Raw genomic sequence first — 14,624 nt, forward strand, 5'->3', positions numbered from 1 at the left:
ATAATGCAGTCTGCTATAACTAAAAACTAACTAGAAACTATGATTGCCAGTGATCATCATTCGCTTGCTTAACCTGAAACAGTTGTGGTACCTTTGTTATTCTTTTGGTTTTGACTATGCACAAAGTTCACTTTGAAAGACACTTGCGCTTTTCCATGTGAGCTTTGAATACAATTTTAAAAAAACAAATAAATTCCACTACATAGGAGGGCAATACTGGGGGAGATTCCAATCCAGCACTCTTTTTTCATGGTTCTAATGAGCCTTTCTCTCAGAAATGAAGAGGACTTGCTTGTAGCCACACTCCGGCTTCTACTGCTCGTCCAATAAATCTGTATCACAAACTGAATTAAAATATTTTTCCGAACTATCCATTGTTTTGGGCACTGCGATTCAAATGTATGTTTTATTTTAAAATAACTTGGGACTGTTAACTTTATGGGGGTCACCACCGATTACGGTGCTGAAATAGAGGAATAATCCTCTGTAAATATTAGCAAAGGAAATTCCAACCCTGGCAAATAATTGTCAGTTGATTACTAAATAAATTCTGCAACCTATAAGGAGCAATCCATTAAACGTAGGAGGGAAGTCAAGTGTCTTGGAGAGGATGAGAGACTTCAGTTATTTGGGGTGATTGGAGAAGCTGGGAAAACTTTTCTATGGATTGAGTGGTTAGGGTCCGAAATGCATTCCCTGGAAACGTGATGTGGGCCGATTCAATCGTGGCTTCCGAAAGGAAATTAGATTATTTGCTCAAGAGAAAATATTTCCCCAGCTACAGGTCAACGGCAGAGGAGTGGAATTAGCTGATTTACCCTCGCAAAGAGCTACCACAGATCTGATGGGCCGAATAGCCTCCATCTGTGTTCTCTGACTCTCCAATTCTTGCCTGGGCTTTTTTCCTCAAAGGTGGTTAAGACCAGATTTAATAGAGGTGTTCAAAAGCATGGGTTTGATCGAGTTAAATGGGAGAAACCTTTTCCACTGGCAGCCATGTTGTTGATCGAAGACACAGGTTTAAGATACTTGGCAAAGAAATCAGGGTGAGGTGAGATGGGAGGGAAGACTTTTTATTTTTTTACACAGCAGGTTATGATGATCTGGAAAATCTGTCCAAAAGGGTGATCAAAACCGTTTAACTTGTAATTTTCAAAAGGGAATTGGAAACGGAGAAATGTGCAGGATTATGGGGAAAGAGAAAGGGAGCGGGAGTAATTGGGAGTTTTAAAGAGCCAGTAGAAGCATGATGGGCCGAATGGCCTCAATCATCGATCTATGACGTACCGGATGACTATAAAACCTTATACTCGAGTAGTGAATTATGTCTGGATAAGGGAAACTGATTAAAATATGAAAACATGAAATATTTCATAACTGATGGAAAAAATAATTTCAGTTCCTGTGAAACAAGGAAAGTACTGACATTTTTGAACATTAAAGATACTGGTTATATTGCAGCAATGGGGCTGCACGATAGCACAGTGGGTAGCACTGTTGCTTCACAGCTCTAGGGTCCCAAGTTCGATTCCCGGCTTGGGTCACTGTCTGTGCGGAGTCTGCACGTTCTCTCCGTGTCTGCATGGGTTTCCTCCGGGTGCTCCGGTTTCCTCCCACAGTCCAAAGATGTGCAGGTTAGGTGAATTGGGCATTCTGAATTCTCCCACAGTGTACCCGAACAGGTGCCGGAATGTGGCGACTAGGGGCTTTTCACAATAACTTCATTGCAGTGTTAATGTAAGCTTATTTGTGACAATAGAGATTATAAATAATAAATAAATAAAATTGACGAAAAAATAGCAGAGTGCACAGCATAAACAGCAAGTGAGAGACAGAGCTAAGCGATTCCACAACCAGATCTAAGCCGTTGGAACAAAGTCTGTCCACAATCTACAAGGCACAAGTCAGGAGTGTGATGAAATACTCCCCACTTGCCTGGATGAGTGCAGCTCCAACAACACTCAACAAGCTTGACAGCATCCAGGCCAAAGCAGTCCATTTGAGTGTCACCCCATCCAGATTAACTCCCTCCACCACCGACTCACAGTGACAGCGTTGTGCATAATCTACAAGATGCCCTGCAGGACTCACCAAGCCTCCCTTAGGCAGCACCTACATGGGAACACCACCACTTGGGAGGTTCCCCTCAGAACCACTCACCACCCTGACTTGTAAATATTTTGCAGTTCCTTCACAGTCACTGGGTCAAAATTATGATGGAATTCCTTCCCTAACAGCATGAGTCTACCAAACCACATGGACTTTAGACTTCAGGATGGGAATTAAATGCTGTCTACCCAGCAAAGCCCACATCCCTTAAATAAATTTCAAAAAAAATTCTAACCAAAACATAAAACCAGAGATTTATCTCATCTCTCCCTCACCTAAAATCCAGTTTTGCTCCAGAGTTAAACACAATTCATTGCAGGAAGCAATACTCAATGCAGATTAAATCAGGCTCAATATTTAATCCAAACACTAGCTCAATACTCTGACTCCTGCAAGTCTGTCCAACGCGGTACAGGTACAGTTACGAAATCTGACTGGAAGCATTCCTGGAGGTTTCATAATTCAAAACAGCTTTCCCACGCCCCATTATCTATTAAAAACTAACAAAAGTGTTCATGGAAAATGGGAGGAAAAACAAGTTTTTTTTTTAATGCCCTTATTATTTTTCTCCTAGGTTGCTTACAGCAGTGTCCCAGAAATGAACTTTCAGCTAGAGTTGACCTTCGTGGAGCAAAGGAGATTGAGGGACGGTGTGATCAAGGTTTTCTAAAATCTTATGGGATGGGGCGTCGCTGGCTATGCCAATATTTGTTGCCCATCCTCAATTGCCCTTGAGAAGATTTGGTTAAGGTGGACAAAAGAATGCAGTTCACATTTGCTCAGCAATCTCCACAATTTTTCAAGAAAAGGACACTTTAGCAAAACCTGAAATGTGAGAGCCACACTAAATAAAATAAACAACATCAACGATAAATACTCTGCGAGTTCAACAGTGGTGGCTAAGCTAATATAGCTGTTACTGTATAACACACATACTTGGATATTCTAATTGGGGCATATTAAACCATGTAGTCAATGTGATGTGTAAAGAAAGCTGACTTTTGATAGATTCAGCGCTCGGCACACCTTTTTAATTTTCTTCCACTTTTTTTAGAATTCAGAGTACCCAATTCTTTTTTTTCCAATTAAGGGGCAATTTAGCGTGGCCAATTCACCACCCTACACATTTTTGGGTTGTGGGGCGAGGCCCATGCAGACACGGGGCGTGTGTGCAAACTCCACACAGACAGTGACCCGGGGCCGGGAGCGAACCCAGGTTCTTGGCGCCTTGAGGCAGCAATGCTAACCACTGCGCCACCATGCCGCCTGGCACACGCTTTTTTTAATGTTCAAAATAAATAGGAATATATTTCTGGGTTGGGCGTGACCCTCTTGAGGATAAAGTGATTATTGAAAATGGATGGATGGAGTCGGGGAGCCACACTTAGTGCCAGTGGGAGCCACCACCAGCTCACGGGCCCTGCCATGAAGAACACTGCCTTAGCTGATGGTACATGGAAGAGGATACACAGATTTAAGGCAAATGATGCTGGGGAGGGGGTTTGGGGGGAGGAATGTGAGGAAGAACTTCAATTTTTTAAGGGATGAGTGGTACACTGCCTACGAGGGTGCTATAAGTAGAGATGAAGAATAATTGAATGATTTCCAAAGCAAAATTGGCTGCGCACTTGAGGGAATTAGTACGTGAGTGGCAGTGGGCGGTGGAATGGGACTGACTGGAATTCTCTACAGACAGCTGTTATGTACTCAATGGGCTGAATGACTGTGTCACAATGACTCTAATCCTTGGAGACTCCAGGACAACTCTGTGGGGTTGGTAATGCTAGTCACAGAAGCATAATGGGCCACAGTGTCTGAGCTGTCCATCCCTATAGGATGGCAAGCAATATCTTGGCGGCAGAGATGAACGTTTGGACCAGTTCAACCACAAGAGAAAAAAGTTAAATTTTTATGATGGAATTGTTTTTGTCCTACCTGTACAGCTGCTTTCTCTTGCTTCCTTTCCCAAAGATTCCACTGGCCTCTTGTCCCTGATCAAGACACAACCATGCATAGAAGCTAAAAGCATAGCCAGGCCAACGCTGAATAGTGGGTACCATGATTCCCGCCATGCTGTGGGCCAGGTTAAAGTACTGTAGTGCATTATCTAGTCCCTGTTTTCGGGCTATGCCCAGTATTGCACATGTCACAGGGACAACATAGGGATGGGCCTGTTTAGGGTTGGCTGTCCTTAGTAACCTCATCAACTGCAAGAGCTCTCCTGAGCTCAATGACTGGCTGCCCAAAGATCCCAGTAGTCCAATCAGATTCTCTGCAGACGTACGGTGTAGCCTAGCATGACAGTTCAATGTCACAAGGATACGGCTCACAATGTTGGCGTTTACGCAGAACATGCGGCTTTGACGATTGATGCAACATATCCTCTTCAGCCAATCAGAAACAAAGATTTGTAGCTCAAAGGAGTCCAGCTCCGGAAGCCATTGGATGAGTAGCAGAAGGGGCTGGACGTTGCTGATCCCCAACATCCCAACAGAGGTGTGTTCACCTTCAATGGCCTGCAAGTGAAAAACAAGATGCTCAGTAATTCAATATAATCAAGGCACAGATTAATAAAGGTTTGGGTGTTGAAGGATGTGGGATAGTGCAGAATGGCGGAGTTGAGGTAGATGATCAACCGTCTTCTTACTGAATGACTGAGCAGGCCCGAAGAGCCAAACGGTCTGCTCCTCAATTTCCTACGTTCTAAATTAGACCATGAACTACTGAACTTCCTTTACAACTCTAAACATGTACACAATTGCAAAGTGGGAGATTGCACTGAATGAGAAGACATTTATTTTGCTGTGACGCTGTTTGAAAACACTGCACACAGGAATGACAACCGAAGGGCATCATCAACCTGTGACATTCAGAATCAATTGGCATCCTTAAAGATTAAATCCCACTGAGATCTAACTATTTGCTTCTTGAGTAGTCCACATTTATGAGATTAGGCTTTTGATAGCGAGGGTAATTAAGATATTCAATCACTGCTCAGAGCTTTTGCTTCAGCTCAACCAAAAGGCTCAAATACCAATTAAAATAATATTGCGTGACTAATTGCAGATGAGCTCTTGTGTTGAGCAAAAAAATCAAAGCAGTTTACAACAGGCAATTTAAACTCTCTCTCATTGACATTCAAAAGTTGAAAGAGCTTCTAGATACTTATTATCTTTTTATAATGAGTACCGTATGTTACTACATTTGTGGTGATGATATTTTGGATCTTAATTGGCATGAGCAATTGCTATTTCCCCCCGTGTAGCTGATGTAGGACAACCTCCATATTCAAGGATTGTCAATTTTTTCTTTCATTCTTTGGTGGGATGTGATTGTCACTGGCAAGGCCAGGATTATTTTCCCATCCCTAATTTCCCTCGAAATGTGTGGCCATTTCAAAGGGCAATTAAAGGTCACATGTAGACCAGCATGGCAGATTTCCCTCCCTAAAGGACTTTAGTGAACCAGATGGGCTTTTACAACAATCAATGGTAGTTTTGCGGTCACCATTACTGAGATTAGCTTTCAACTCTAGATTTTATGAACTGAATTTAAATTCCACCGGCTGCCCTGGTGGATTATGAATCCATGTCCCTGTTATCAGAGAATGGCCAAGAAAGGAGATATCACAGAAGACGAAAAAGGTAGGGTTATATCAGAACTCACTTGCAAACACCACCAAAAATATAACTACCAGCAAAAGTGAGCAGAAGTCATAAAAGAATTTTAGACAGCCTCATTCACCAAAACTCATATTACAATAAAGTACAATAACATGGAAGTCACAGGGGTTTATCTGATACAATCGTCAGAATGCAACTCACAACGCCTGTGACAAAGTTAGCATCAGATCATACAACACCCCCCATCCCCCCAAATAACACCCCATCTCCACCAAGTCTTCAAAATTTGAGTGCTGAGCCTCACCATGTTCATCAGCTCTTTCAATAGGTCTCGTGATGGTTGGCCCAATGTCTTCAGGACTTCATACAGCTGCGTGTAACCAATACGCTCTTTGAAAACCTCCTAGTTTCAGAATTTAAAATGGAAATATGGAATAACGCAATGCAAACACAATTGAAACACAATTAACTGGCAGTAAAAAGTTTTTCGTATTTATTTTATACTACTTCACCCACTGTATGGACCTCTACAGAAAAATCAGAAATGAGTGGAGCAGTAATCAGGCAACGAGAGGCTTATTTCAATATACTTTCATGGGTTGTGGGCATCGCTGGCATGACCAGCATTTATTACCCATCACTAATTGCCATCAAGAAGGTGGTGATGACCTGCCTGAACCAGTTCCTGTGGTCTCAGCACACCCAAAGGTAGGAAGGGAGTTCCAGGAATTTTCATCCAGAAGCGTAGAGTCCAAAGCTCCACACAATGGAGCAACAGGTTATAAATCTGCAATATTAATTCCTCAATCTCTGTTTTTCTTCCATGAGAAGAACGCGAAGGCCAATCAGCTTTGCACTGAATTGTGAAATGGTATGCTCCCCAGCCCCTTGTGTCCAATTCCATTTAGTAAGAGATTGAGGCTGAAAATCCTATCAGCCCTCTGTGGGACTGACAAGGAACTTTCCCATCCTATAACTTTTAAAGAGGCAGCACAGGCATGATAGGCAGAATGGCCTCCTTCAGTCCTTTATCATTCTATGATTACCTCTGCCCTGGCCAGTCCCAACCAGTAATCAAACCCTGTGTTGCTATGCAGAGCAGAATTGCGTGCATTGGTTTAGGGAGGAGGGCAAAAAACATTCAAAAGTAATTAAAATCTGAGGTTGAATTGGGTTTTCCTCTTTGATAAAGCGAAAAACCAAGCTTACCTTAGCAGCCGGGGATTTGTGCATTACTGCAGTCAAAGCTTGGATCGTTGCCACAGCGAGGCTATCCAGGCGGCCCTGAAACACCTAGAACACCAATTAGACTATTAAACTGCAACTAGCAAGGTGACCAGAGGAAGATTGTGTATTCACTGCTTCTCAGTTCTCAAAACAGAAATATGAAGGTTAGAACCAACAATCAAGACTTGGCATTCGAGTCTTCCAACTAGCATTAACCAACATTTCTAAAAGTGTAATATGACAATTGAGGTCATTCTGTGGGAACACCAAATGCAAATTTTTGTTCATTTGTTTGTAAGCACTACCAATACGAGTGGGGATCAAATTGAGCCAGTTAGTGGATTCCTGAAAAATCAGATGGAATTAGAGGCAGAAAACACTCACCTTAAGTTTTTCCAATTAAAAAAAAAATATCCAGATAGATCAGATCCAAACTTTCACCAATTCAGTGCCTTAATTCTTGGTCTGTTGATTTCTTCAGTGTGAAAGCACAGAATTGAGTGGCACAGATTAGAATTCAATGCCATTTGTGATACACAGGCAAACATTGAAACCTACGGCAGTAATCGTCCTGCATTGACATTACTGTTGCTGTCATGTGAGAGTACCTTTAAGAAATGGGTGTTTAAGAAATGTACCTTTAAGAAATGGGTGTTTTATCAGTGATGTCAGAGTGTGGGTGGAGCTGGGCTGTCTGTCAGCTTTTTACTTTTCTTTTAGGCTGTTTGCTGCAGGGTGTTTTAGTTTTGTTTTCAGTGTTGGAACTGAAGCCAGACAGAGCAGGTGTACTGTTGATCTCTCTGCCATGAAAAGACTATCTCTTGATCATTTGGTGAATTCAGAATTATAAATGTTCTCGGTAGTGAATGTAAACCTAATGTGCTTCTGTTAAAAGGGGTTCCTTCTGTCTTCTGGATGTTGTTTGGGAAGTTATTAAGGATTACTTAGTGTTGTATTCTTTGGGGGTTGTATTTGAATTGATGGTTGCTAAGATGTTCACTGTATGTTTCAAAAAGGTTAACTTGAGTTCAGAGAATAAACATTGTTTTGCTTTAAAAATTACTTTCCCATTTCTGCTGTACCACACCTGTAGAGTGGGCCGTGTGCTCCCCATACCACAATCTATTAAAAGTTGTGGGTCAGGTGAACTCCATGCAACACTTTGGGGTTCTCTAAACCCTGGCCATAACAAATTGGGGGCTCGAGGGGGATAAAAGTCTATCTATTAGATTGGCTTAGTGAACTTTAAAGACAGTGCGGGGTGAGCATATTATGGTGAGCATGTTATGATATTCTAGTTTAAGTGGGGAGTGTGTTGTGGATAATGGCTCTTTCAGAGGCTCTGAAGTTTCTGGAGGTGGAGACGGTCACACGCAGTACCTTACAGACAGAGATTAAAAGCAGACTGCTAGATTTGGCAAACACATTAACATGCAGTTAACATTACCTGACAAAATGCGAAAAGATGAGGTAATTATGGCGGTGGCTAAGCATTTAGAGTTGCCTGAGATACAGTGTGACTCATTGGAAATGGCAAAAATTCAGTTACAAATTAAACAAATGGAACATGAGAAAGAATTAAAGCACCTTGTATACGAAAGCGAGAGAGAGGAAAAAGAAAAGGAGAGAGAAGAAAGGAGAAAAGAAATAATAGCCCTAGCAGAACAAAAAGAGAAAGGGAGATACAGGTCAGGGAAAAAGATAAAGACTGAAACATGACAGTCAGTTAAAATTGGCAGACGTAAAGGGAAACGTACAGTTGGATGATAGTGATGAGGATAGTGAGACAGAGCATCAAAGTCAAAGGCTTGGTGGGAATCTATTTAAATATGTCCAAGCATTGCCAAGATTTGACGAGAAGGAAGTCGATGCTTTTTTCATTTCATTTGAGAAGTTAGGTAAACAAATGAAATGGCCACAGGACATGTGGGTATTACTGATTCAAACAAAGCTGGTAGGTAGGGCGAGTGAAGTGTTTGCATCACTACCGGAGGAGGTATCTGGGACGTATGAGGAGGTGAAAAAATCCATCTTCGGTGCATATGAACTAGTGCCTGAAGCCCACAGACAAAGGTTTAGAAATTTAAGGAAATAATTTAGTCAAACATACATGGAGTTTGAAAGGATGAAACAGAGATATTTTGATAGGTAGATAAGGGCTTTGAAAATAGACCAAACGTATGAAGCTCTCAGAGACATTATACTTTTGGAGGAGTTTAAAAATTCAATTTCTGATGTACTGAGAACTCATGTGGAAGAGCTGAGGGTTAAAACTGCGAGGTTGGTAGCAGAAATGGCAGATGATTATGAATTAGTTCGTAAATCAAAGTTTGGTTTCCGACATCAGTTTCAGCCTGTGAGGGATAGAAACTGGGGACATGAGAAATACTCAAGTGGTAAAGGTAAAGGTGATCTGATGGAAGATAATAAGGAGAGTGTACCTCAGACTAAAAAAGAAATCCAGGAGGATGGAAGAGACATGAAAAGTTTCAAAGGTTTTCACTGTAATAAACTAGGCCATGTAAAGTCACAGTGTTGGTGGTTGAAGAAAAGCCCCGGGAAGGCTGATGTGGTAAAACAGGATAAGACAGTGGGGTTTGTGCAAGTGGTAAAGGAAAGCCCAAGTGAAGCGAAGGAGGTGCAAAAGATTGTACAGCCTGATCAAGAGGTGATTGATAAGAAGGTGCCGGATCCCTTTAAAAATTTACTTCAGTGGGTAAAGTTTACTCACGTGTATCAGGAGAAGTAGGTAAAGAAGTCACAATTTTAAGAGCTATGGGAGCTAGTCAATCTTTAATGGTAAGAGATGAGGATATGTAGTCTGGGAAGAACATTGCCAGAAAAGGTGGTAATATGTGGAATTCAGGGTGAGTGTAGTAGTGTTCCATTATATAAGCTAAGGTTGGAAAGTCCAGTGAAGAGTGGTGAAGTGGTGGTAGGAGTAATAGAGAAAGTATCTTGACCAGGAATACAGTTTATATTGGGAAATGATATAGCTGGATCGCAGGTTGGAGTAATGCCTACTGTGGTTGATAAGCCAGTGGAAAATCAGGCAACTGAAGTGTTGAAGGATGAATATCCTGGGGTTTTCCGGATTGTGTGGTAACAAGGTCGCAAAGTCACAGGGTAAGACAAGAGGAGAAATCAAAGAGTGAAGATGACATTGAAGTGCAATTATCAGAAACGATTTTTGATCAGATGGTTGAAAAAGAACAAGAACAGGTGGAGGATGAGGCAGATATTTTTAGTTCAGGAAAATTGGCAGAGTTACAACATAAAGATAGAGAAATAAAACAGATGTATCAGAAAGCATATACGGAAGAGGAATCTGAGTGTACACCAGAGTGTTATTACCGTAAAAGTAATGTCTTGATGAGAAAATGGAGACCTTTACACATGAAAAGTGGGCAGAAGTTCATCAAGTAGCATTGCCGGTAGGGCGTAGAAAGGAGGTGTTGTGAGTTGCACATGAGGTACCAGTGGGAGGTCATTTGGGAATAAGGAAAACTCAAGCTAAAATCCAAAAACATTTTTATTGGCCTGGACTACATAAAGATGTAGTTAAATTTTGTCAATCATGTCACACATGTCAAGTGATAGGGAAACCTCAAGCAGTGATAAAACCAGCACCCTGAATACCCATTCCAGCATTTGAGGAACCTTTTACAAGGGTCCTAATTGATTGCGGAGGACCGCTTCCGAAAACAAAAAGTGGGAATCAATATCTTTTGACGATAATGGATGTGTCTACTAGGTTTCCAGAGGCCATTCCAGTACGTAATATTACAGCTAAAAAGATTGTGGAGGAGTTACTTAATATCTTTACTAGATATTTGGAGTTGGGGACCAAGGGCAATGTGTCCAAGTTTGCAGACAACACGAAGATGAGGGGTAAAGCAAAAAGTGCAGAGGATACCGGAAGTCTGCAGAGGGATTTGGATAGGTTAAGTGAATGGGCTAGTGTCTGGCAGATGGAATACAATGTTGACAAATGTGAGGTTATCTATTTTGGTAGGAATAACAGCAAAAGGGATTATTATTTAAATGATAAAATACTAAAACATTTTGCTGTGCAGAGAGACCTGAGTGTGCTAGTGCATGAGTCGCAAAAAGTTGGTTTACAGGTGCAACAGGTGATTAAGAAGGCAAATGGAATTTTGTCCTTCATTGCTAGAGAGATGGAGTTTAAGACTGGGAGGTTATGCTGCAATTGTATAAGGTGTTAGTGAGGCCACACCTGGAGTATTGTGTTCAGTTTTGGTCTCCTTACCGGAGAAAGGACGTACTGGCGCTTGAGGGTGTGCAGAGGAGATTCACTAGGTTAATCCCAGAGCTGAAGGGGTTGGATTACGAGGAGAGGTTGAGTAGACTGGGACTGTACTCATTGGAATTTAGAAGGATGAGGGGGGATCTTATAGAAACATATAAAATTATGAAGGGAATAGATAGGATAGATGCGGGCAGGTTATTTCCACTGGCGGGCGAAAGCAGAACTAGGGGCATAGCCTCAAAATAAGGGGAAGTAGATTTAGGACTGAGTTTAGGAGGAACTTCTTCACCCAAAGGGTTGTGAATCTATGGAATTCCTTGCCCAGTAAAGCAGTTAAGGCTTCTTCATTAAATGTTTTTAAGATAAAGATAGATAGGTTTTTGAAGAATAAAGGGTTATGGTGTTCGGGCCGGAAAGTGGAGCTGAGTCCACAAAAGATCAGCCATGATCTCATTGAATGGCGGAGCAGGCTCGAGTTGCCAGATGGCCTACTCCTGCTCCTAGTTCTTATGTTCTTATGATATGGACTACCCACAGAAATACAATCGGATCAAGGATCAAATTTCACCGCAAGGTTATTCAAAGAAGTTATGGATAGCTTAGGAATAAAACAATTTAAATCAACTGCGTACCATCCAGAACCGCAGGGAGCATTAGAAAGGTGGCATCAGACATTAAAGACAATGTTGAGGGCTTATTGTCACGATCATCTGAGGATTGGGATGAAAGAATTCCATTCGTACGGTTTGCAATTAGGGATGCACCTAATGAGTCAACCAAATTCAGTCCTTTTGAACTAATTTTTGGTCATGAGGTAAGAGGACCACTTAAATTGATTAAGGAAAAATTGGTGAGTGAGAAATCGGAAATTACATTATTGGATTATGTGTCAAATTTTAAGAACGATTAAATAGAGCAGGTGAATTGGCTAGACAACATTTAAAAGTTGCACAAAATGTGATGTAATGGGTAGCGGACAAGAAATCCAAAGTTCGTAGTTTTGCCAGTGGAGATAAAGTTTTAGTATTGTTACCAGTGGTAGATCAACCTTTAAAAGCAAGGTTTTGTGGACCTTATCAAATTGAAAGGAAATTAAGTGAGGTGAATTATGTGGTAAAAACACCAGATAGAAGGAAGACCCACCTGTGTGAAGAGTGTGTCATGTGAATCTGCTTAAAAGGTACTTTGAAAGGGGAGAAAAAGGAGGAGGTTTTAATGATTCTAACTCAAAGTGACGAACCAAATCCAGATGACTGTGAATTTGACATACCTCAAATAAAATTGGAAAACGAGGTGTTCTTAAAAATTGGATAAATTTCCAGAGGAAAAACAGATTGCCCTGAAAGAGCTATTGATATCGCATGGGCAAGTTTGAGGAGATGAATTGGGAAGTACTAAAATGGCTATACATGATGTAGATGTGAGAAATGCTGTTCCGATCAAACAACATCCATATCGACTTAACCCTTTAAAATTGGCACAGGTTAACAAAGAGATTGACAGTATGCTTAGAAATGGCATAATTGAAGTGAGTTGCAGCCAATGGAGCTCACCCATAGTGATGGTACCAAAGCCAGACGGTACCCAACAGTTGTGTGTGGACTACAGAAAGGTTAATGCAGTTACAAGAACAGACTCTTATCCTATCCCACGTTTGGAGGATTGCATTGAGAAAGTGGGACAGTCAGCTTTTATTTCCAAACTGGATTTACTTAAAGGTTACTGTTAGGTACCTTTATCCGAAACGGCGAAGGAGATTTCAGCTTTTGTGACTCCAGATGGTATATACCAATTCAAAGTTATGCCATTTGGCATGAAAAATGCCCCAGCCACATTTCAACGGCTAACTAACAAAGTTGTTTCAGAATTACCCAATTGTGCGGTATACATCGACGATCTGGTAATTTTCAGCCAGACATGGACAGAACATTTGAAACATCTGATGGAGTTATTCGATCGACTTCGGGAGGCGGGTCTGATGATAAACCTAGCCAAAGGTGAATTTGGAAAAGCCCAAGTCACTTTCCTTGGCCATACAATCGGACAGGGTCGAATGGTCACACGGGATGTGAAACCAACAGTTATCGAGGAGTTTTCAATACCCTCAAGACGAAGGGAAATAATGCGATTTCTTGGCATGAGTGGATTTGATCGAACATTTGTGCAAAGGTTTTGTAGCGTGATTGCTCCACTGATGGACTTGCTGAAGAAACGTTGATAATTTCAATGGACAGCAGAGTTTCAACAGGCATTTGACTGCCTGAAAGCTGTGATAACCAATGCTCCTGTGTTGGAAAATTACAAGGGACCCTGTGATCAGACTGAACTAAAGTATCTGACTTTTAAGAGAGGCGTAGAGAAATGGATAGATCGTGCAGAGACCTTCTTGTTCAAAGAGACTGTCAATCGAGACGGATTTCAGTTGGAGGAAGAACAAAAGAAAATGGACTATATTATTATGCCTGTTTGCGTGTTGTTTTTTGAAACAAAAAAGTATATTTACTGTGTGCATTTCTTAAAGGATAGTGAAAAGGTGAAAAATTAAACCATCTTGAAGTTGACGGGTTTTTTTTTTCTTGGGGGGAGGTGTCATGTGAGAGTACCTTTAAGAAATGGGTGTTTAAGAAATGTACCTTTAAGAAATGGGTGTTTATCAGTGATGTCAGAGTGTGGGTGGAGTGGGCTGTCAGCTTTTTACTTTCGTTTTAGGCTGTTTGCTGCAGGGTGTATTTTAGTTTCGTGTTCAGTGTTGGAGCTGAAGCCAGACAGAGCAGGTGTACTGTTTATCTCTCTGCCATGAAAAGCCTATCTCTTGATCATTTGGTGAATTCAGAATTATAAATGTTCTCAGTAGTGAATGTAAACCTAATGTGCTTCTGTTAAAAGATGTTTCTTCTGTCTTCTGAATGTTGTTTGGGAAGTTATTAAGGATTACTTAGTGTTGTATTCTTTGGGGATTGTATTTGAATTGATGGTTGCTAAGATGTTCACTGTATGTTTCAAAAAGGTTAACTTGAGTTCAGAGAATAAACATTGTTTTGCTTTAAAAAATACTTTTCCATTTCTGCTGTACCACACCTGTAGAGTGGGCCGTGTGCTCCCCATACCACAATCTATTAAAAGTTGTGGGTCAGGTGAACTCCATGCTACACGTTGGGGTTCTCTAAACCCTGGCCCATAACATTGCTGTCAACCCAGACCCTCTCGCCTGAAGAAAAACCCACTGACATAAGGTGAAGAGTTAAAATAGAGAGAGAATATCTGTCCATATGGTGTCAGATCATACAATTGATTATTTAAACTCATCCTTTGCAAGGGTATGCTTAAGGGGAGTCCAATAAAAGATCACAAGACAATCCTTTTTGTGCACCCTTGGACAGACTGGAAAGCAAAAC

General features: G+C 41.2%; 1 protein-coding gene across 2 annotated transcripts in view; it reads right to left on the minus strand.

Moving 5' to 3' along the window:
- Positions 1-14,624, minus strand: part of nbeal1 (neurobeachin-like 1) — a 384,125-nt gene that overhangs the window by 161,595 nt on the left and 207,906 nt on the right. For both annotated transcript variants that reach the window (XM_072481723.1, XM_072481715.1), the window contains 3 exons: positions 6,942-7,025; positions 6,037-6,135; positions 4,045-4,625 (listed from right to left, as the gene is read on the minus strand). In XM_072481723.1, coding sequence (XP_072337824.1) covers positions 4,045-4,625; positions 6,037-6,135; positions 6,942-7,025 — 764 coding nt within the window. The remainder of the gene's footprint in view (positions 1-4,044; positions 4,626-6,036; positions 6,136-6,941; positions 7,026-14,624) is intronic.

This window comes from Scyliorhinus torazame, chromosome 2 (genome assembly GCF_047496885.1).
Source record: "Scyliorhinus torazame isolate Kashiwa2021f chromosome 2, sScyTor2.1, whole genome shotgun sequence".
NCBI classification, from domain to species: Eukaryota; Metazoa; Chordata; class Chondrichthyes; order Carcharhiniformes; family Scyliorhinidae; genus Scyliorhinus; species Scyliorhinus torazame.